At 43.0% G+C, this 22,023-nt stretch overlaps 1 protein-coding gene across 3 annotated transcripts; it reads right to left on the bottom strand.

Moving 5' to 3' along the window:
* Positions 1-1,544: 1,544 nt before the first annotated feature.
* Positions 1,545-21,625, bottom strand: ncoa6 (nuclear receptor coactivator 6). 3 transcript variants are annotated; one of them, XM_088937721.1, is made up of 15 exons: positions 21,552-21,625; positions 19,071-19,310; positions 18,565-18,720; positions 18,118-18,240; positions 17,731-17,859; positions 13,940-14,740; positions 12,925-13,068; positions 11,499-12,801; positions 11,122-11,243; positions 7,777-10,824; positions 7,250-7,303; positions 6,970-7,003; positions 6,567-6,608; positions 6,157-6,320; positions 1,545-5,010 (listed from the first exon to the last, which is right to left on the bottom strand). In XM_088937721.1, exons 2-15 carry the CDS (start codon positions 19,300-19,302, stop codon positions 4,958-4,960), a joined length of 6,405 nt encoding a protein of 2,134 aa, XP_088793847.1. In that variant the 5' UTR covers positions 19,303-19,310; positions 21,552-21,625; the 3' UTR covers positions 1,545-4,957. The 3 variants fall into 3 exon arrangements, with proteins under 3 accessions (XP_088793847.1, XP_088793846.1, XP_088793848.1); XM_088937720.1 differs by having other exon boundaries at positions 19,071-19,343; positions 21,552-21,615; XM_088937722.1 differs by lacking the exon at positions 18,118-18,240 and having other exon boundaries at positions 19,071-19,343; positions 21,552-21,615.
* Between the last annotated feature and the right edge of the window lie 398 nt (positions 21,626-22,023).

The following is a 22,023-nucleotide window of genomic DNA, read 5'->3' as shown; positions in this document are numbered from 1 at the left end:
GGTTTAAGGTGTACTGTATACACTTCAACAAGTTAAGCAGCTCCCTGCCTTTAAGGTTGGTGCAGAACAGAGCAGAAAAAAGCATTTTTCAGGACTGGCATGTAACACCGAAGATTTGATTGTTTGATAGATCAATTGAATGAATAAAAATGATAAAGGTTTACCTATTACTATTATCACTTGCAGTTGCAGTACAGGGCTACATCCAATCTTGTCCTGTGGACCTCCTAAATCCGTCCCACATGGGCAACATTACAGCAGGTTTTCTAAGTCTCTTTGAACCATCAGTCACACACTAACTCAGGAAGAGGGTTCAAATCCTTCAATGTTAACGTGAGCCACTTTAGCACCACGTATAATGGTTATTTCTGAGTCATGGGGCTTACAAAACATACTGGACAGGATCCCTAGTTCACTGAACCTGAGCAGTACTGCCTTAACCTGTGAAACATACAGTCAGATGTGCTCCATATTTTTGACTTATAGATTATTTCCACCTATATTATTGAGAGGAACCAAGGAACAAGTTATGTGCTGTCACAAAACCATAATTTGTTGCTTTAAAATTAAGAGAAGATCTACCATGATATGAAGAAAATAAGAGCCATTTTTTTTTACTAAAAAGTCAAAGAATTACCACATGTAATTTAAACATACACAATACCTAAAGTCAATTAAGAATAGGGTATTTAAGTTCAACCAACGATGATTAGATTACTTAAAAGTGACATTTCATCTTAGAATGTCATCTTTGAACTGTTAAACTTTAACAGACCTATTAACACACCTGTTGATTTGTCAGATGGAGAATCTAGAGCGTGCTTATTGAAGAGAAAGCAAAGCAAAAATAAAAGCACAGTGGATGATAGAGGTAAGTCTAAATCAAGACAACTTGATTTTATTATCAATTAACATATCCGCAATCTAAACCCACATATTGTTTACAGACAACTAAGTCCAAGAAACTTTACTGGTTACATCATTAGGATTTCATTTCTGAAAAGTTTTTTTTTTTCTAATGCTGTACAGTTATCTGTCAGCACAGCTACTGGAACATAAGACTCCTGGAAGGCTACTGGAAGAAAACTGCAAAACAGGTTTAAGAGAACATTGTGTTTTTCAGGGAATGTATTCTTTTTAAGTAATTTCAACCTTCAAGCTGTAGAAGGTTACAAAACCTGTTTTTTCCTGTTTTGTACCACACAAATTTGTAGACTATTTCTCAACTAACTTTCTTAACTTTTGTAATTTGCATTTTATTCCCCAGCTCCTGTACAGTTCTGGAATTCTATTAAGAACTCAACTCATTTCCTATTGGGCCCTACTAATCCTCCATTAAAAGTACATTTAATTACAATCATGGAAAAAAAGGATTAAAAATGAAATTCAAAATTCCAAATGAATACTACATTTGGCCATTATCTTTTAAAGTTATCAGGAGGTTCTGTGGTTTACCATTATATTATTAGATCTTTTTTACGGCACACATCTATATACAAGCTACATTAATTATGGACTCATAAGGAAAGAAAGGAAACAAATACTTCAAACATTAACACAAGTAGGAATTTTCCATTTAATGCTCATCTGGATTAAATATTGTAAGCCATAGACAAGAAATGTTTTAAGGAAATTGTAACATTTATTGTGAACATCACACTATTACATGATACAAACCCTTAAAATAGTCATTTAAAAAAATGTCGTGTTTTACTGTGGTCCATTTCTACAACTTATGTCAGAAATATTCTACAAAAGTATTTACAACCACAAAAATAACAACCAATAAAAAAACTCCTAGGCCTTGGTACACAAATTAGCTTCTATTCACATACAGTACTTAAGACTGAAAAAGCACTTTCAAAGAAAAATAACATAAAAGCCCAAACTAAAACATATTAATTATTTTTCATATACATTTCTACCCCTACAGTTACATGGGAGGGCACACTCAAGGGTAAATTTGCCCAGGGAATTAATATTACAGATGCTGGATTCTGGGGGTTTTCTGTCAACTTCATAAACTCTAAAATGGACACTTCATATATCTGTATGGAGAAAGAAAAACTTGTCCCAAAACTGCAACTGAACACGGCATCACCTAAAAAATACTTACTTCCATGAAAGGGGAAACATTTTTATGAAGACACTACTTTACTATGATCTAAAAACCACCCACTGTGACAATGAGGCAAGCGAATCGCACATTTTCAGTCTCATGAACCGAGAAACTGTTTGAAGCTGCCTGGCTGTGACATTAACACCTGGTGAGAGACACAACACTGTACACATGTGAATTGGTCAAAGCTAGTGCCTCCATAGGAAAAAGGAGTTTCTGTGGTGATTTTTTTAGTTTTCAATATACTTGTTTAGTATTTATTTTTTTCTGGTTTTAAATTTACTTATGCAGTTTGGTTTGGGGGGGGAGGGGGCTACAAAGATGACGTCTCTCCTACAATTACAAATACTCCATCTCCAGCACACTAATCCCAAGCTTCTGTAACTGTACATTGTCTCAGTACTACATAACCACTTGAACAAATTATATACAGGTAAAACCTGATTGTCTTTGCCTTAAAATCATCAATACAAAACATTCAGTAAAGACCACACTTTGCAGGTTATGATCTTTTGCAGTTAGACTTACGCAGCACAAAAGGGCCTGTGGTTATAGGTTCTCTCCACTCAATGATCGGGTTTAACTGTAAAATTTCATCCTCATTCATTTGGCAACAAAAGAAAATAAAGTTATTCTTAAAAAAAGCAAGTATCACTGCAGTCATGGATATTAAGTACAATGATATATCATGTGTCACCTCACAATAGCTGACTTAAGGCAGAATTAGTTGAAATCAATTTGAATTTGACACTTACTGAATATTGGTTTATGAGACAGGACCAATCATAGCAATAAGTGAACTGTGTATAAAATCAGTGACAGGTGGCTTTATTAACTTTAGTAAATCCAGATTTTTAAAAACTATACAGAAATTCTGTTCGGGTTTCTACCAAAAGGTTACTGCATGACATACTGTAGCACCGTTTCTCTAACAAAAAACTGTGCATAGCCATTTAGTATTTTCACACTAAAGTTTAAAACCCCCTTTTTCAAATGGTTCACTATTTACTATTGGTTCCTATTTGAAATACATAAAATAATAAAGAAAAAAATCCAAACTTTTCTTTAAAACATAATTTGCAAAATCAGTAATGGTTAACTTCAGAAAAATCAGTTCAATTAGCTGATAACCTAATCAATGGAGTGAAAGAATTTTCAGCTTTCTATGTCCAAATTCAGCTTTAAATACACCCAGTACAGTAAAACATGGGCCTGTAAAGTGCTTTCTGGACACAATGCAAGATGTGTAGGATGGTGAAAATCTATTTGGGCTCACAATTTAAAAAATAAATACGTAATATCAAAAAGCAAAACTATAATTTGGAGAAAGAGGAAAATAATCTTCCAAAGCACAAGAATACTAAAGCCATAATTATTGTTTTTGAAGCCGGACAGGCAAGGGGCTCCAGGATTGTTTCGTTCAAGGAAATGGGCTCCTCACAGGCATGTAGCAGCCATGGAAATGAAGATGCAGTGCATTATTTCAGCTGTTTCCAGCTAGAGAACCAAGAGCCACTCACCGGGCCTCCAACACAGTCTGGATAACCCCAGAGACAAAGGGAGACCTTTCACCTTCAGTCTAGCCCTGTAAAATCAACACCCAAACCACAGACTGGTTCAGGTGGCTCCAGAAAAACATTATATAAATGTAAGTAATTATTATTAATTATTAACAGAGGATTTGCCTACCTACAGTTCAGCTTTAACTTAAACAGTACCACTGTTTTTAACTGCTCCCAAACCAAAACCGTGTCTAAGATTGCTTAATGGGCCCTTACAGGGAACTTATTCAAAAGCAACCCCTGTCTGTAGAAGGTGGAAAACTCCTTATCTGTTCAATTTGCTTTATATGTTCAGCATCAAGTGGTTCCACTTTACAATCAATTTAACCTGAGTGAGCGCTCCTGGGTTATCTGTTGGGTTTTCAGCTGAAAGATCTAAGATGTAGGCTCCACATATAAATCCGGTCTTTAACATCCAAAGTAAACCAACCCACAAAATTGCTGTTAAAAAGGGAGCCTGATGAACCGTCTCCTTTTGGAAATGATGCTGTTTAAAACTTTAGTCAATTACTTCAAAAACCATCCCACAGTCTCAATGACAAGATTTTCCTGCTCAACACATTTAAAATGATGCGCTAAACTCATGGTTCCTCTGATATAGTGAATTAGTCAAAAAAAAACTTGTGCTTCAAGATCTTACGGTTCTTTTCGCTGTAAAGATGAAGAGGAGCACTCTACACATACCAAAACGTAAGATACCAGCAACATAATAGCTGAACATCGTCCCAGTAAACAAAGCCAAGAATGAAGGCATATACACAGAATATCAATCTTGACGTGCGTATTTCCGTCATTTACAGTTGGGACAAAACTATAAAACCAGTCAAATCAGGACTATGATTGTGTAAAGAAAAGGAGAGATAAAATATTGCCAAATAGAGAGGACAGACCACTTAAAATACAAGAATCAATTTTACTGCTAAAACAATGGAGAAGCAGTAATCTACCCTCATGTGTGTTAATGGCTTCCATGATCTACTTTAAACACAGGAAGGTAGTATAAAATTTCATTCAGAGTAGCAACAAAAATCATACAATAGGCAGTTTGATGATCAGATGTCTGAATAGAATTATTCCAGCATTTGAAAAATGAAAACTCTTCTAAATTAAAACTCACATTGCTGCGGGAAACAACACCAATATTATAATTATTAAAACAATCATCTGTACACAGTTATTTCTTCCATTAGAAAGAAAATTAGCCCAGGAAAAGAAAAAAAACAAAAATGATCAAAATTCACAAAAATGTACAATTCACAGGTTAACAGTACAGGGGTCATTTTGATTTCCTTCGCTTGGCTTGTGTCGGGCTGGTGCCTGTGTTTGAATCTGTAAAGACAGCAGGGAGTTTAATTTAATTAAGGAATATTAACCAAGGTAGTATTAAAAACAGCTTAAAACGTTCCCCAAACTCCTGGAAAACCACATTTGTGCAATGTTGGGGTTTTTTTTCCCCCATTTTTGGAGGTTCACTCTACATAGCAAATGGATTTCACAATGTTCCGTAACCCCGTTTTCCAAAAACAGGACCTGCAGGTGCACAGACCATTCAGGCAACCCATACCAGGAGGGACCTTCTGAAGACGACTTGGTGAGCTCCCAAAAAAACAGCCAACCACCTACAGTACACACCCTGTCCAAATGCCCTTCTTGTTAAACCTAAGCGTATTATTTTGCAGCCATCAAGTGTAGGTTCAGAATGGGTCACGGTGACAGGGCTGTCGAATCCTCTAAAAACACATCTTAAAATCCTCTTTAAGTGACCAAATGACCAAACTGTGGGGAAAGCTGTTAGGCCCCATAATTAGTGGAACTGGATATTTGGGAGAAACAAACCTACTGAAACAGCTGCCCACAGGGACAAGACTGGACACTCCTGTGTCAGACCTGGGGTTCCCAAAACTGAAACTGGGGGACCTTCTTGTTTTTGTTTTAGCTGAGTTCTTAATTGCAAGGCTAATAGAATTTCTATTTTGTGTCATATTTGGAAATGTACGAGTTTCAGAACTTCCCTTATTTAGGTGTGTTGTCTGAAATGTAGCCAAGTCAGCCGCCGCAGATGGAAAAATAAACGCTCATTGTGGGAATGATTGATGCACTGTCATTTCCAGCTGTGTCTGTTCTTCAGAAATGAAAAGTTTAAAAACCTTTTAGTCATAAATAACAGTACGCAAGTGTTTTCTCCAGACAGAGATTGGCTGAAGTTTTGTCTGCTGTTAACTGCGGGAAACAATTTGCTTCAAGCAGGACGTTTTTTGAAACTCGGTACTGAATGCAGAAAGAAACCAAGTCTAAACAAACAAGCCGATCTGTTAAAGCCCTCAAAGAGCATCAGTGATGGAGAGCTGGACCAGCAGACAGTGGGTTGGGAAGCACTATTTTAGAGAGACAATCCGGCGGTCTTCTTGAGCCCCGGTCACTCGTGCTCCGGGACCCCGGCCCACCCGGCAGTGGGCAGCGATTTCTCCTCTGTACCTTTGAGGGCAGTGCTGGCACTGGCCGCGCCCGGCCTGGCCGACCTCTTCCTCTGCCCGTTCTCCGCGGCCTCCAGCGGCCCCGCGCCTTCCTCCGTGTCCCTGTCGGCCCGGGAGCTGCGCCTGATCGAGGGTTTCGGTTTCTCGGGCACGCCCTTGGCCTCCCTAAAGAAAAGCAGGAGGCGCCGCCATTAAGGACAGCTAGAACAGTCCCTGCGTATTCTGATGACCTAGGGACCGCGTCTGGATTTGCTTTGGGCTGTGGCCTTGATCACACCAGACTGCAGGGGTGTACAGGAGAGTGTTTCTCTTGTGCTGTTTTTCCCCACCTAACACAGATACCGTCCGACTTCGCCTGATCGTATAGGAATGGCGACGTCGTGTGCAAGTCCAAGCTACGCACATACATACCTCGGGTCAAGATGGACAGGCGTCTTTCTTTTCTTTACAGATCTGTTATAGAAGTGGAAAAACAGCAGTAAACTAATATTGAATAACATTTTTAGAAATGTATCATCTAAAAACTCTAAGTGATTCCTAAGTCTTACACTGACACAGAGCAGCTCGGTACACCAAATTAGGGAATGGAAATGGAAAAGAAAACCACCAAAGTTGACCCAAAAATCATAGAATATATTGATTTACTATTTACTTCCATCTGACATAGAAATACTCAACACACCTAATCAATATAGATTATTTAACCTCTATAACCATTTAAGCAGAGAAAATAAGAGGGCCTCCAACAAAGGTCAAAATCATTCCTGATTTTTTTGCTTTAAAAGGATATCTGCAAATTTTAAAGACTTCTTACCCATGTTCTGTTACAGTAGCTGCAGCTTCATCGCCTGCGAAAAAATAAATGTTACTACTAATGACTTACATTCAAGCAGTTTCCCTTTAAGAACAATCAAAATAAATGTTTCTGGATTTTTTTTTAAAATAATGTGCTAAGACTTTACTAAAAATAAACCCATGTGGTTTTACCCATGGTATATTGCAAATTTTATCCTTTCTCATTAAGTAAGAAAATAATGAATTTCTCCATTGTTTCACTTGTTATTAAGAATATGAAGCAATTACGATCGGCTTACCAGTTTTCTCAACTGTAGGGAGCTCTTGCTGTGTTGGTTCAGGCTGACTGGATGCTGAAATCAAAACAAAGGAACTGGTGAAGGACAAACATTGAGGTAGAGAGCATTCCTTTAGCTAGGTTTCGGAAATGTAAACATTTGCACATAACTCCCAAATATTAATTATCATGCATTAACTGCAAGTATTTTTATCTTGATGTCTGCCACTGCTTTTCTTATGCTGGATGATAGACATAAACATTAAGAACCAGTAAGTTCCACAGAAAGCTCAGTTATGAGGTTCAGTTACTTTTACTGTTTATTGCTATAGAAGGAGCAGTTAGCACTCACTGAAGCCAGTTCAGCTCTTTAACACACCACTACGCTGCAACATGATCGCAAAGAGCAATGTTCATTTTCTAAAGTAAATATGAGGTTTAAAACTGGAACTTTGTTAGCAGTTTAACAATTATTATTCTTATTCCTCCTGCAGATGAAAGTGGATTTTATCCTGTGATAATGATTATTTCTTGATTGAAATAAATTACCCGTGCTTTGAGTGTTCCCTTGCAACCCTTTGTCCTGTGTCAGGTCCTTCGGTTGCGCTAGCTGACTGGTCTCTGGGGGAATAGGAGGACCCTCTGTGGGAGTAACTGGTGTTGCTGATGCAGGCGAGCTGCCCACAGAATTAGGAGGCCCAGCAGCCGATCCAGCAGATGCAGGTACAGGGGCAGGAGCAGCTTTCAAGGGGGCAGGACGCTGTTGCTCTCCCTCAGGAAGGTTGGTCTGTGCACTCACATGAGAACCTTGATGACATGGGCTCTCAACAGCTGATCCTGGCTTTGCTTCAACCACAGGTGGTGTTGGATGGTCCTCATTTTTTGGTGAAGATTCAGACACACCCGCACTTACTTTGGTCACACCCATCTGGCCAATTTTCTCAAGCTTACTCTTGGCTGATGTAGCTGTGGGAGACATTGGGCTCCTCCTGGCATGTACTGCTCCTGGACTGGCACAAGGTGGAGGACTAGTCAGAGGCTGGGAGGATGGGGAAGGAATGGTATTTGGACGTGGTGAAGGTAGCTCTACAGGGCCGGGCTTGGACAAAGGAATCTCAGCATGGTTCCCTTCTTTTGGAGTTTCATGGTGCTGCTGTTGGGACTGGTTAAAGACATTCGCAGGAGGTCCCTGGCTTGAAGACGCCTGAACCTGTCCCAGGACAAGAGGACGAGTGGTCTGGGTATTGGGTGGGTTGATGGGGGCAGGCTGAGTGGTTGTAGATGCTGGAGAAAACTGAATATTAGATGGCATTTGAAGTGGCCCAACCATAGTGACTGGCTGGGTCATCACATTTGTACTAGGAGGCATGGGAGAAGCAGGCACCTGAAAGATGGGGTTGATGAACACTGGTCCTGTAATAAACTGAGCTGGGCGGGAGGTGGCAGGGGCCGAGGTGGACGCCTGACTTTCAGAAGACTTAATATTCTTATTAGGCACAGTTACTACAGTAGACACTAAGGTGGGGGGAACATGAGTTGAAGCACTAGTAGATGAACTGATCTGATTGGAGGTGACAAAAACCGTGATCTGGCTGGAAGGAATGGAAGTTGATGATACTGGCCTCTGCATGACAGCAGGCACATTTGGCACCGGGTTGGTATTTGGGAAGGTTTCTGAATCATTCACAACAGCAAGAGTGGCTGCATCAGAGCTCTGTGAAGTGCTAGGATTCTGAACGGCCTCCTGATCCCCTGCAAACCGAGGAGACACTTTCCTATTCTGATCATCTTCTTGAGGACCATCCAGAATGGGCTGTAAGGAAACATTGGGAGCACCTGAAATGTCAAGAAGCTGGCCGAGAGAAGTCGGAGCATCTCTCAGAGTAGGAGAAGGAGCAGTTTTGGAATCCTCTGGAGTTGAAAGTAGTGGCTGAACTTTCTCTGGAACAGAGGCATCTCGTCTAGATGACTCCTCAACTATAGATTTCTGTTCTTGAGTAACACGGGGACTTTTTATCTCTGGTAATGAGGGGTCTCTTTGAGACTGTGCTGTATGGCGTGCTTCCATTGGTGTGGTTTGGCCTTCCTTGTTCATTTCCGTAGGATTGCCATGGGCAGAAGGGAAAGGGTTCTGAATGTGCTGCGTGCCTGATGTATTGGATGGCACAGTACTGCCAACAGAACTGGGTAAAACTGGAGGTGGATTCACTAATATATTTTGGGGATTCACCATGGGTTGTTGGTGTTGGGGAGAAGTAAGAGCAAGCTTGGCCTTTGCATTTTGTCTTCCAGGACTTGGGGTTGTCTTACGACTTGAAGCTGGGCTGGATCGCCTGCTGTTGCTTGGGCTGCTCCTCTTTGCAAGACCTCCTGTGCTAACCTTCTCCAGCTTGGTGCCTGTACCACCTGCATTGCTGCCTGAAGTGAAAGTCTGTTGTCCATTGTTACTGTTACCTAGAGACGTTAGACTGGACGGAGCCTGTCCAATGGCTTTCAGGGTGGTAGGGTTAAGACCCTGCTGGTCAAATCCTCGATTCAGATTGGGCTGCCTTGGAGGCAAAGGGATATTAATCTGAGGGGGGAAAAGGCCAGCAATGGAAGCATTTAACCTCTCAGGAGAGAGATTGATTTCAGAGGGTTCTGTGCTCGGAGGACGGTTGGTTGGAGTATGTGGATAGTAGGGCCTAGGACTGGCCCGGTTTGGTGTCTTAGGCCGAGAAGCCTGCGAAGTGGTGGGAGCATTGGGAAAGTGAAGACCATGTGAACCAGGTATGGGACCCGACTGCTGCGGCTGCTGCAACTGATGCTGAGGGCTAGCACCCTGATGCTGGGGAAGAGGTGAAGGCCCAGGCTTCATCATTAGCTGGCTAGCACCTGGGTTGCCAACTATCTGTGGTCCTGGTCCACCATTTCCAGCCTGGTGACCCATTTCAGAGGTTGAACCATCCTGCAGAGTGTGCATGCCAGCAACTTCCTCAGAGCTTAAAGATGGGACACCCTGTGCTGCTTCCCCAAGAGGCATTCTCCTTGCAGCCAGCTGTGGGTTTACCAATAGAGGACCTCTGGGTTTATCTGGGGAAGGAGGAATGGTGCCTGATCCTTGTAGACTGATCATCATTGGCATACTGCCTTGTTGGGGAACTGGCATCCTCTGCCCATCTGTTGGATTAAGGGGCCCTCTAGGCTGAGGACCTCCCTGAGGCAGAGGTAACCTGACTGATTTGGGATCCTGCTGCATCATAAGCATCATCATCATTTGTTGTTGCTGTTGCTGCTGCTGCTGCTGCTGTTGCTGTTGTTGTTGTTGTTGTTGTTGTTGCTGCTGCTGCTGTTGCTGTTGTTGTTGCTGCTGCTGCTGCTGTTGCTGTTGCTGTTGCTGTTGTTGTTGTTGTTGTTGTTGTTGCTGTTGCTGTTGCTGTTGCTGTTGTTGTTGCTGCTGCTGCTGCTGGAGCTGATTCTGGTGCATCTGAGGTTGGCCCTGGGACATCACCCCTGCCTGGCCTGGTGGCATACCCTGCATCTGTTGCTGCTGTTGTTGCATGAACTGAATGGGTATTTGCTGCAGGGTTCTTTGGTCTCCAGGTTGAGCAGGAAACCCTAAAAACACCATATAAAGAACAATGAGTCAAGGTACCAAATACAGAACACAGAACACAAATACAGATGTTCATCAGATCATCAGTTCAAGTGATGACTGGAACTGGGAAGCAACAACTACTATATACCTCTACCTTGTGGGACGTCTACACTTCTCTGCTTCTGCTTTACCACCAGCCAGAAATTTACATCAGGCCCAAGTGATTCAACTACTGATTTTTCCCAAAAACAAAAGCAATATATTGGATTAACGCTAGAATGTAAATAAAGTAGCGAGTTCCATGTTCTACTACTGACCTGGAGGCCTATTTGTGAAGTCTGAAATCTTTGGGCCAGCTGTGTCCATTCCTACTCCTTGCTCTCCAGTCAAGGGCTGTCCCTCAGCATCTTCCATGCCAGGAGGTCGTCCATCAAGTCCACTAAAGCCAAAAAAATGCTCCTCAATTAAAACATTACCCCTGCAAAACCAACTTTTCCATGGTGTTTTATTTGTAGTATAATGGCAGCAAAACTATTTTTGTCCTAAAACTAGAAATTTAATTACTCATTTGTACATGCATTCTTTTAGCATGTGGTCTTAAGCTTAAATCAATATGTGGGTAAACGCTTGAAAACAGTTTTACACAACGGTTTTACCGTGTCCGTAAGAAGAGAAGATACTGAATTTTCCTCACCCAAGACCATCATCTGGCTGCTGTCCTGGTGGCCCACCGTTATTGGTTTTCTTCTTGCGTGGTGGTTTCTTCTTCTTGGGTTTGGTCTGGTTAACTCCTGCTTGCTTTCCCCCTTGACCAAACTGACTGGCCGAAATATCGCTCTGCAGCAGGTTGACCAGAAGGGGACTGGTCAAAGTTACATCTTTGTTTCCAGGGAAGCCACCAGGTTGCACGCAAGGACTCCCCATGGGCATCTGGCCGCCAAACTGCGTATTGAAAGGCATTCCATGCCCAGGAAAATGTCCATTACCAACCTGCATATGAGAGGGGCCCACCATTCCCTGTTGCTGTGGTTGCTGGGATTGAACATCAGGAAGCATCTGCTGCAATGCCAGCTCTCCAGCGCTACTATTGGGGTCACTAAGCTGCTGTGGCTGTTGCTGTGCCACCTGTTGTTGCTGCTGTAGTTGTTGTTGCTGCTGTTGTAACTGTTGTTGCTGTTGCTGTAGCTGTTGTTGCTGCTGTTGTTGTTGTAGATGTTGTTGCTGTAACTGTTGCTGCTGTAGTTGCTGCTGCTGTTGCTGCTGCTGCAGTTGTTGTTGTTGCAGTTGCTGCTGCTGCTGCTGTTGCTGCTGAACCAAATGATGGCTTCCTGGAAGCCTCATGGGCTGTCCATGGAGGCCCATTACTTGGTTGGGGTTGCCATTCATAGGAATTTGTTGCGATTGTTGCGGCTGTTGTGTTGCTTGCTGTTGCTGCTGTTGAGCTAACTGAGTCTGAAACTGGACCAGACCGCCCTGCACATTAGGTGAAGGCCCCCTCATGATCTGCCCTTGCATTACACCTGCCTGACCCTTAGCTCCAAATTTGTTCCCTTGTATCTGACTGGCAATCATTTGCTCCATCATAGCGTTCTGCGGCAGGATGACCTGATGACCCTGGCTGCCCATTACTTGTCCATGACCTTGTATCATGGTCTGGCCCTGCTGGGGCATCATCTGTTTTGGGGGAGTCATTCCTCGCTGAGGAATCATATTTGGGTTCTGCCCCCCAGTAAGAATCTGCCCCTGGTTGATGATCTGAGCCCTGGATAGTACTGTCTGCCCACTTTGGCCTTGGACCATCTGACCTGGGGATGAGGGGATGGGCTGATGTTGCATTCCTATCATTTGGGTCTGGATGCCCTGTGAGGGCTGCCCCATGCTACCAGCTGCAGTGCTCCCAGGAGGCTGGTTGTTCATGCTACCATGAGGACCCATTACATTCGGCTGAACATGGGTTCCTTGCATATGGTTGGATACAGAGGCAGAGGGCTGGACACCTGGATTAGAGAACAAAACATAATACAAAATTAGAAAACAACAAAACAAAAATCGGGCTGCATTTTCCGCTCAGAACCTGATGATTCGACATTTTCTGCAGAATTCATACGGGATACACATACCTGCATGCTGAATGCTCTGGCTGCTCTGAAGCTGGGGATTTGTGTTTACAAGGGTTCCCGAAGTGCTAGGTGTCACTTGGCCCTGAAGGAAGTTCTGGTTACCCTGTAGATTTTGGAACCCCATGGGCAGTCGTTTGGGAATGCCTAAAAAGACGACAGAAAGCAACACGTAAGATGCATCTGCAAATGTACTGCTATTACTTACTCTAACTAATTTTTGTACCTAATGCACTGAATTAAAAAAAGCTATGGAATCATATTTAATTATTCTGCCAAGTTAGAATATTTTAAATAAGCACTGAATATTATACAAATTAATGATGAGATTAAAAGACCAATATGTACAGATAGCTAACTACATAAGTTGTGCTATATGACAAAACTGTTAAATACTATAGATTATTTAAGGGGAACTGCAGTCACAACTTCCCAGACTGGTTATAAAATCTAATTAACAAAATACATTTTGCAAATACTGAATAAGCACAAAATCCTGAATTTTGTGAAATTACGATCACCACATTGTCACAAACTGCTGGTCTTGCCACGGGCGAGAGCGAGAGTTGGTGAGGATCACAACATGAAGCAGCCCTTCCCGCTCACTAGTCACAGCCTTTACTTAGTAATGCGATGTACAAGCGAATAAGTACAGGCTGTGCAGCAGACATTACACTGCAGAAATGTTCCAAGGTGATCTGTAGTATTTGTCGGCAGAACCGTCTCAAAGTCGAGATCAATATTTCTATTGGATTAAAAGAGGTGTATGGCAATATGGCTCTGCGCATACCTGAAAATATTGTCTATTTAGTGATGTAAATTGGAGGATTTATACATGATTGCGTACATTTTACTTTCAATGTAGTTTGAAATGCACTCATCGATGCCGATTCTCTCTAACCCCGAAATATAAAATTAGTGTTGCAGTTCCCCTTGAATCACTATTTTACTAGATCCCAATAAGTCAAACATAAAGGAAAGTGAATGACACTTGGGATTGAGCAGAAGACCAACTTGCCTCCCATTCCAGGGTGGGATCCCTGAGGGATCTGTCCTTGCTGGGCCATCACCATAAATCCAGGCTGCATATTTCCCTGGGGTCCTAACACAGCCCTGCCTGGGGAGCTGACAGCCTGGGGAAAGCCCTGCGGGGCTGGGGGGCGAGGGGCTAGCTGAGCTGGGCTCTGTCCCATCATCGGCGGTGTCCCAGGAGAGCCCTGCTGGAAGGGCGAGGGAGAGGAGACGGGGGACTTGGAAGTGAGGTGTGTCTGCGGGGCTGCAGAAGGAGGTGGAGGTGGGGGGCCCCTAGGTCCAGCCACCACAGGGGGTCCCTGGAGGTTTTTGGGCTGAGGGGCTGCAAACTGGGGGTTCCCAGCCTGCTGAGGTTGCTGCCCCATAGCATTGAAGGCCTGTCCAGCTTGCTGGCTGCCAAAAGGGTATGGAGGGGGAGGATGACTGGGGGTCTGAACCGTTGCCAGGGAGGGACGTGTTGCCATCTGCGCTGGGGGCATTTTCTTCCAGGCAGGTCCGAGGGGCCCCTGGGCTGGCGGGGGCTGGAGAGCGCCCGAGGGCAGCTGGTTCCAGCCCGCTGGAATGGGGATCTGGTTGGGCGGCGTGAACTGAGTGCGAGCGCCGCTTAACGGGGGGTGCTGGGGCTGCTGCTGCTGCAGCTGCTGGAGGGCGGCAGGGTTCATCTGCCTAGCGGCCTGCACGGCTGGCATGTGGTGAGCCTGGGCCTGCAGGGGGGCGGGCACGTGAGGCGGCGGCTGCACTTGCTGCTGCTGCCCAGCCAGGCCCGACAGCAGGGGGTCCATCGTATCTGGGAGGAAGAAGCCACAGGCACAAAGATTAAAACCCAAATAGCTTCCTATACGACAATAAGTTGTCACAACATATATCTAGAAGATGCCGGCAACTTAACGGACTCCAAAGATTTCTCATAATAAATCATAGGAATATGGTCTGATTGAAAAAAAAAAACCCATAAAGCACGCGTTTTCCTACATTTTACTTAAGAGTTTTAAAAAATGATTTTGTTTGTTAGTTGTGGAAATCGCCGTAAATTTTGAAGGGGGAAAACCACCAAAGAAAAACTATATTTTTATGTTCATTTATCCTTTTTGAACCAAAAATGCACAAGAAATAATTCTTCATACACATTGTTGAAAGACAACAGTGAACGATAATAATGTGATGCCGTCTAAAGCACATGGCCTGAAGTGGACGTTTCCAAAGGGAATTTGTTAAAGCTATTTTATTGAGGTAGAGAAGTGAACAAGCTCAATAAAGCAAGGCTGAGCACCCGCCTTCAAATGTTGCCATCCTGACCAGGTGGCACTGGATACAACTACACAAAAGGGCTCACATTATTATATATATATATAATATTCATTTAAATTGTTACAAGATTCTAAATTGCACCTCTCATACTTTTTTACTTAAAAATAAGGTTGGCATTAGTTGCCTTTTTTCTGATGCTCCATAAAATGACCTTTTCCACTAGCTCATTAGACATCCATCCATTTTCTAAGCCCTTCCTCTGATTCCGGGCTGTGAGGGAGCCAGAGCCCACCCAGACGTGCAACAGGTGGAAGGCAGGATACACCCCTGATGGGATGCCAGCCCACCACAGGGCAAACACACAGACACATTTTGCATACTTGAAGCCAGTCAGCATGGTTTTATACTGAGGAAGGGAACCTAAACAGCTGGTGGAAACCCACACGAACACAGGGAGAATATACAACCTCCATGCCGATAGGACCCCAGGTGTAGGGCTGAACGCAGGGACCAGCGCTGTGAGGCAGCAACGCTAACCACTGCGCCACTGTGCTGCACAACGCACTGATCACGCTGCTGGGTTTAAACTCGACACACCAGTCCTTGCACAATGAATAGAGTAATACATGCTCTGCCTCTTCTGCTGCAGCCATGTGCTCTTCATGTTTCCACAATGTTAGAAAATCTTTGCCATTACATGCGGTTCTTATGTTCCCTGTTTTTTTTTAAAATCTAGCACATTCCATTTTTCAAACTTCTTACTTGCCTAATCAATGAAACGTGTACATTCTTGTCATTATTTCTTAATGCAGCAGCATTCCATACCATCATGCAAGAGGATACTAATGTTACATTTACAAACTCCGATTATATTTGGCCAATGAGCACCTATACAATTGAGACATTCACATATTTAAAAAAAACAAGTAACGTGTTTGCCAAGCTGTGAGCAATCAATGTCCATTTAACAACACTTGATACACATCAGTTTATGATATCATGTACGAAGCTTCATTCTTTGAATAGGTAAAATCATCAGGACCATTTCCATTTACGTGTTTGTCTTCATGTACATTACCCCCACATGAACATTTAAGCACTTCTGATTATTTTGGACTGACTAAAACTGAAATGTCAAACATAAATACTTAATAATAACACACAAAAAATGTCAGAGGCAACAATGATAGAAGTGTTAGCAATGATTCCAGTTTCAGGGCAATTAGTCTGAGAATGAGACACTGGCTCATGTATTAAAAATGCATTATGACCACCCGATTATGTATTTTCACAGGCAACACATTTCAAAAGGCCACTGACATACCAAAATAAAAACATACTGCAAAACCACTGAAACATTAGATAATACATACAGATTTAAACAGCAACAATTAGACTCAAAGAGGCTCAAAGTAGCCTATTGTTTACATCGTTTCCTTCATATCCTTAATATTCACAGCAGACAGAATACAAGAGTCTACTGTACACCAAGAATCAAACTGATTTAGAAAAAGCGTTCCTGGGCAGTTAACATTAAAGTGCATTGCACAAAATCAAACAGTCACATCAATTACATCATGTGACCAGTCTATTTGACCATTTTCCCTTAAATACAATCAAGGATAAGTGAGGGTTTTGTAAACAACAGCTGTACTATTTACTGTTCACCAGAAGAGGTGTTTTGAAAATATTCTGAAGATCAAGCGAAGTACAATATGGTGGTTCAATACCACTTCTCCATTCAGATATAGGCTTGCATAGGGCTTGACTAAATATAAAGTTTAATAAAATCCTGAGTACATTTTTAATGTCCATGTCAGTCATCATGGAATGGACACAATAATAAGGCTGAACCAAGATATCAGCTCAATAAGTTCAGCAGCTGGAGAAGAGCTGCTTGTCACTGCAAAAAGGTACATTTCAAGATGGCAGCCAAACGCACTCCACCACACCAGAAAAGAAGGCGCCACTGGACAGTACCAGCTATTCTGGACAAATACAACTCATACCACTGATGTGGACTCACAATTCTTATTTTTATTTATTGATCATAGTACTTAATAGGCTTCCAATCAATACCTTACAGCAGAGCACATGGCACTTGAACACTGCTTGTATCAGAATGATAAATGCCAAATCCGTTGCACATAGAAGGAAGCAAATAAATAACATCACACTCTAAAACAATAAGACCCTATAGTAATACTGCCAGCCTCATGGATCAAAGCTGATGTTTTCTCACGGCAAAAGCCTCATCCTCAGAGCTGTCACACAGCACAATGCAAAGAAATGTCTGGAGCAAATTAAGAATTACATCTCCTGTATTCTTTCCTTCTCTCAGGCACCTGTTAATTTTTGGAAAAAAATACTTAAACAGTATTTCGAATATTTACCCGTCCAATTACATTTTTTTGGTGACGAAGAAAACTAGCATGTGGATAAAAAAGCAAGACCATGCACTCTCTGTCTTAATTGATCATAGCTGCTTAAGCCCACCCCTAGAGAACCGAGCACGAGGACAGACCCTACCTGTGTGGGAAGGAGGCCGCGCCGCCCGAACCTGCATCTGTGCACCTCCTCCTGGGACCAGCAGCTGCGCCCCCATTCCTGGTCCGGAGGTCACCATGGACACAGAGGGGCTATTCATCCGCATGGGGCCTGTAAGAAAATAACCATCGGCAACTATCGGAAGGGTCATGTTAGCTCCGTTCCGGGTTTTTCTTCAACGATTTTCACCGGGCCCTGACACTCCCCAAGTGCCAAGTCAATAAGTGCTTAAGGCACAGTTAAAGGTACTTGAATGTATCATGACTATCCAAAACCCACAGTTTAGTTTTTGAAGAACATACATGCACAGAGTGACACGTTTCTGATGATGCTTTGTATAATTATTAGCATAGTCAGTAGAGACTGTACCTGGACCCTGCTGCATGGGGAAGCCCATATCCATTCTCATCTGATTGGCTGCCCCTATGGGTCCATTGACTCTGACCTCTTGACCTCTGTTCTGTGCCAGAGCTACATTTATAGCACCTTCCCCTAAACACAAACACCATGATTGAAACAGAACATTCATCATTATATATATTTACACTGGAATCAATGCTGCACGGGATCTGATCAACAGTCACAGCATTAGAAGCAACACATTGCTCATGTGGTCTTAATCTGCATAACCAATTTGCTGAAATTTAAAAAAAAAATACATCAACGAAAAAGAAATTCTGCATATCATTGGGGAATGTTTCCAAATGATGATAAGGAAACAACACACACCAATCTGTGGAACATCTGGTTTCAATATTTCTCCAACCCCGGATTGCAGAAATGTGTCAGAACCGCTGTCCACCTGTCCTAGCTCACCTTCTATCTGCACAGACAGGATGCCCAGATCGCGCAGCTGCTGCTGGTTGCTCTGCGCGAGCAGCCGCAGGCGGTCGGCGGCGTCCCGGGGGATGTTGAACGTCACGCGCACGCTGTTCCAGGGCTCCAGCCGCTGGGGCAGCAGCCGCTCCGAGTCTGCCCGGGCACAGGAGGGAAAGACAGGTGAGAGGATACCACGAAGAAGCCCGCCAATGCCCAGCCGCGGCCGGTGTGAGTGACAGAATTTGCAGTTAAGGCACTGAAAAGTAAGGGTTTGCACTGACTTTTTGTTTTATGTAAATGTCCATACCCGATGCTGGATTCTACTACTCTAGTCACACTATTACAGCTTTCCACTGTTCTATCTGTGCTTGGTTCTGTATAAAAGCACAGACATATTATGATCCAATATCGTTTTCCCGGTGAGATCAAATCTTTGCTTTTACCCATAATGTGGTGGGAACAGTGTATTTTAATTCTCACAATGCTATCACGTTGTTGCTCACCTAGTTCAAGCATGCCTGGCATACTTTCTAAGAAGTTGTGCAGGTTCTCCTGGAAGTCTTCATCACCCATGTTGCCCTTAAAGGCGATGAAGATGTTGGAGTTGTTGTCCTGGCAGCGGGGCCGGGGTGAGAGGTCATTGTCATCCTCCACCCCAGAGTCCAGCCCCGTGTCTGGTTCGCCCACAGGTGCTGTCCACGCTGAGGGTGGCTCTCGGCCCTGCCAGTCTGCCATTGCCCCTCCTGTAGAGCAGCGAGGCTTGATCAAAACCAACCCTGCAGAACCGAGAGGCATTGTGGGAAGGGCTTGAGCTCAGGTTCACACAAGTAACAGCCAATCAGGTGCAGCACAAAAAAAGGTCAGAACAGACTACCTGACCACCTCACAGTACGGCTCACAGGTGCTGTATAATGGCTCCAGTACTGTTAAGATCTCAATTACATTTATCAGCTATGGAAAAAAAAAACCAACATTTCAGGAACAAAAAACTATTTTTAATGTTCTCATAAACATTCTAAATTGAATGAACAATTATTGCTCCTAAGGGAATGTCTTGCACATCACAAAGCTCATACACAAATAGGACCACAATATAATGCAGCAACAATAACAACGTTGTTTGGTGTTTGGACCACATTCAACTTCCAGTACCATAAGGGTTAAAAAACAAAAAATGGTCTCACAAAAAGTCCAAAAACAAAACTAATATGATCCCTACCTACAAACATTTTAATATATAAGAGTTGAACGCTTTTAGGTATAAAGGAAAGAAGTGATCTCTTAGTCTTTATACAGAAGATGCAGTACCTCCTCCCTGAGGATAGGAAGGTATATTCTAAAAAGAGTGGAGGTGAGGGGTCATCTCAGATTTTATGTGCAAAATTAATAATATATCACTCCATTACTGAGTCCAGGATTGTGCAAGTAGTCTTGCCACCAGTCCTGATCACTTTGTTCAATTTATTTTTGTTCTGCAAGGACAGGGCACCTCCCCAGCTCTGAATACAAAAGGTTAGACTGCTCTGAATAAAAAATCTTATTACAAGGGTCAACACTGTGCTTTCTACGCTGCTATATCTGCCTTCATGAGCGGTTGGAAACATGACAGACGTGCACCATCACAGCTTCCAGAGAAGCACCATCACTGAAGAAGAATGCCCAATGTTTCTTCAACCTTTCAGATTATAGAGATGTTCAATACAATTCTCCTTCAAAAGAGGCAATCCAACTGAAGAGGAGGCTCAGCTCTTTGACAGAAGAGACTGGGGTGGACCACACAATATGTGAAATTAACTATAAAAATAAGAGCATAAAATGATCACACCCTGTGGCCATTCAGCCTACCTAAGCGAAAGAGTATTCAGAAACCCGAGTTTCATAATAAACCCCTTTCTCTTCAGCATTTTTACATGCAGAAAATAAACACCAGATACCAGCACCACACACGAATTCACACAATCTGGACCTCCAAGAATAAACTGAACAGATAACGCAAAAGAATGACAGACAGCAACTGACAAAACCGACCTTTACGTCTAGGAAAAATGAATAAACCCTGCATAGATTTAATAATAAATATTCCTAGAGTCAACAGAAGTAGTAATTATTCCTCCTCAAAAACAGTTTATCTTTGGCAGTAATATGACCAACAAGGAATGCAGAAAATGCATGTATATTCGTATTTAAACCACTATAACCAATCCGAGCGGCTTATAAGAGAATTCAGTGACATTTAGCAGTCTGTGCACTGTAGTTATGTACAAGATACAAGAGCGGCGTTATTGTACATCTTAACAAGATAATATACAGGAACCATTTCTTACGAAAATACATTTCTATAATTACATATTTACTGGCCGTATAAAAATCGAAATATAAATTTGAGTTCAAGTAAAAAGAAACAAAAGCTGCGATCGTGGCAGGAAAAATACAAGTTAGGGTTTTGACACCTTAAAATAATGGTGTGTAAGAATGATAGTACCCATATCAAAATGCTGCATAATTTGCATTTGCCGAGTAATTTACTTCCATTATTTCAAACATCACACACACTGTTGGCCACCAGTCTGGAGGAGATGCGTGCAATGGTTACGGTGATGTTATCCTAACGATGCGCGTCAGCAGTCAGAAGAAAACCCTTTTTGGTGACATTTTGGTTTCAGCCTGCAGGTTTCCGAGACGCGAAGGCGTCCCCCCTGCTCGCTTCAGACCGAAAACTGTGCGACAGACGCGAACTCGAACCCGAAAGGAGCGGCTTTCGTTTTCCGCCCGAGATTTGCGATGTATGAGCGCAACCATCAGAGGCCCTCCGAGTTTGGTTTTCCGCCACCATGGATGTGCAGGCTATACACCGGCTCCGCAGCCGGAGCTCTGAATCTCTGCCATAGTCGGTAAAAACGCCCTTGCTTTCTTGCGGTTACACCTTTTAATCTTTTTCTTTAAGCCAAGCAGAACAAGCACGTAGGCTAGGTTTTAATCCTTACCTGATCACTCCATTGGAATTAACTCCTGTTCGGTAACAAAAAAAAAAAACGGAGCAGGCAGCCGTGACAACAACACGAAGCGAGGGGGGGCAGACACTAGACAGCCTTTTCTCGTTTTCGCCCTATTCACAAATCAATCTGCTCAAACTTCCTAGCATGAGGCGTGTAGTGCTAGGCTGCGCAATTGGCGTAAACGAATCGTTCAGGGCGTCGTGCAGATTTGTCTTTTCGCTTGCCGTAGTTTCCGCCGATGGCGGTGATCTCTGAGCTAAGGAGAACAGGGGGAGAAGTTAGCTCCGCAACAAGGGACGAAGCTATTGGTTGTGAGCTGCTCTGAAACTCAGTAAACCGAAATTCTCTTTGACAAAAATCGAACCAATAATTGATTTTACAGTCTACAGTATAGTAGTGAAGGGTTTATTATTATAGCAGAACAGGAGGGTACGACTTAGTTCTGCATTTTTTATATTCG

This window comes from Atractosteus spatula, chromosome 19 (genome assembly GCF_055471065.1).
Source record: "Atractosteus spatula isolate fAtrSpa1 chromosome 19, fAtrSpa1.hap1, whole genome shotgun sequence".
In the NCBI taxonomy this organism is placed as follows: domain Eukaryota; kingdom Metazoa; phylum Chordata; class Actinopteri; order Semionotiformes; family Lepisosteidae; genus Atractosteus; species Atractosteus spatula.
This window is presented reverse-complemented; position numbering and strand designations above follow the sequence as displayed.

Excerpts from the sequence above, each read along its gene's own strand:
- ncoa6 (XM_088937721.1), bottom strand. The coding sequence starts at position 19,302 with ATGGCAGACTGGCAGGGCCGAGAGCCACCCTCAGCGTGGACAGCACCT. Across the intron at positions 14,741-17,730 it reads GCGGCCTCCTTCCCACACAG|ATACGATGGACCCCCTGCTG; the intron begins GTAGGGTCTGTC and ends TCTTCCTCCCAG. Across the intron at positions 5,011-6,156 it reads TGCCAGCACTGCCCTCAAAG|ATTCAAACACAGGCACCAGC; the intron begins GTACAGAGGAGA and ends CTGTCTTTACAG.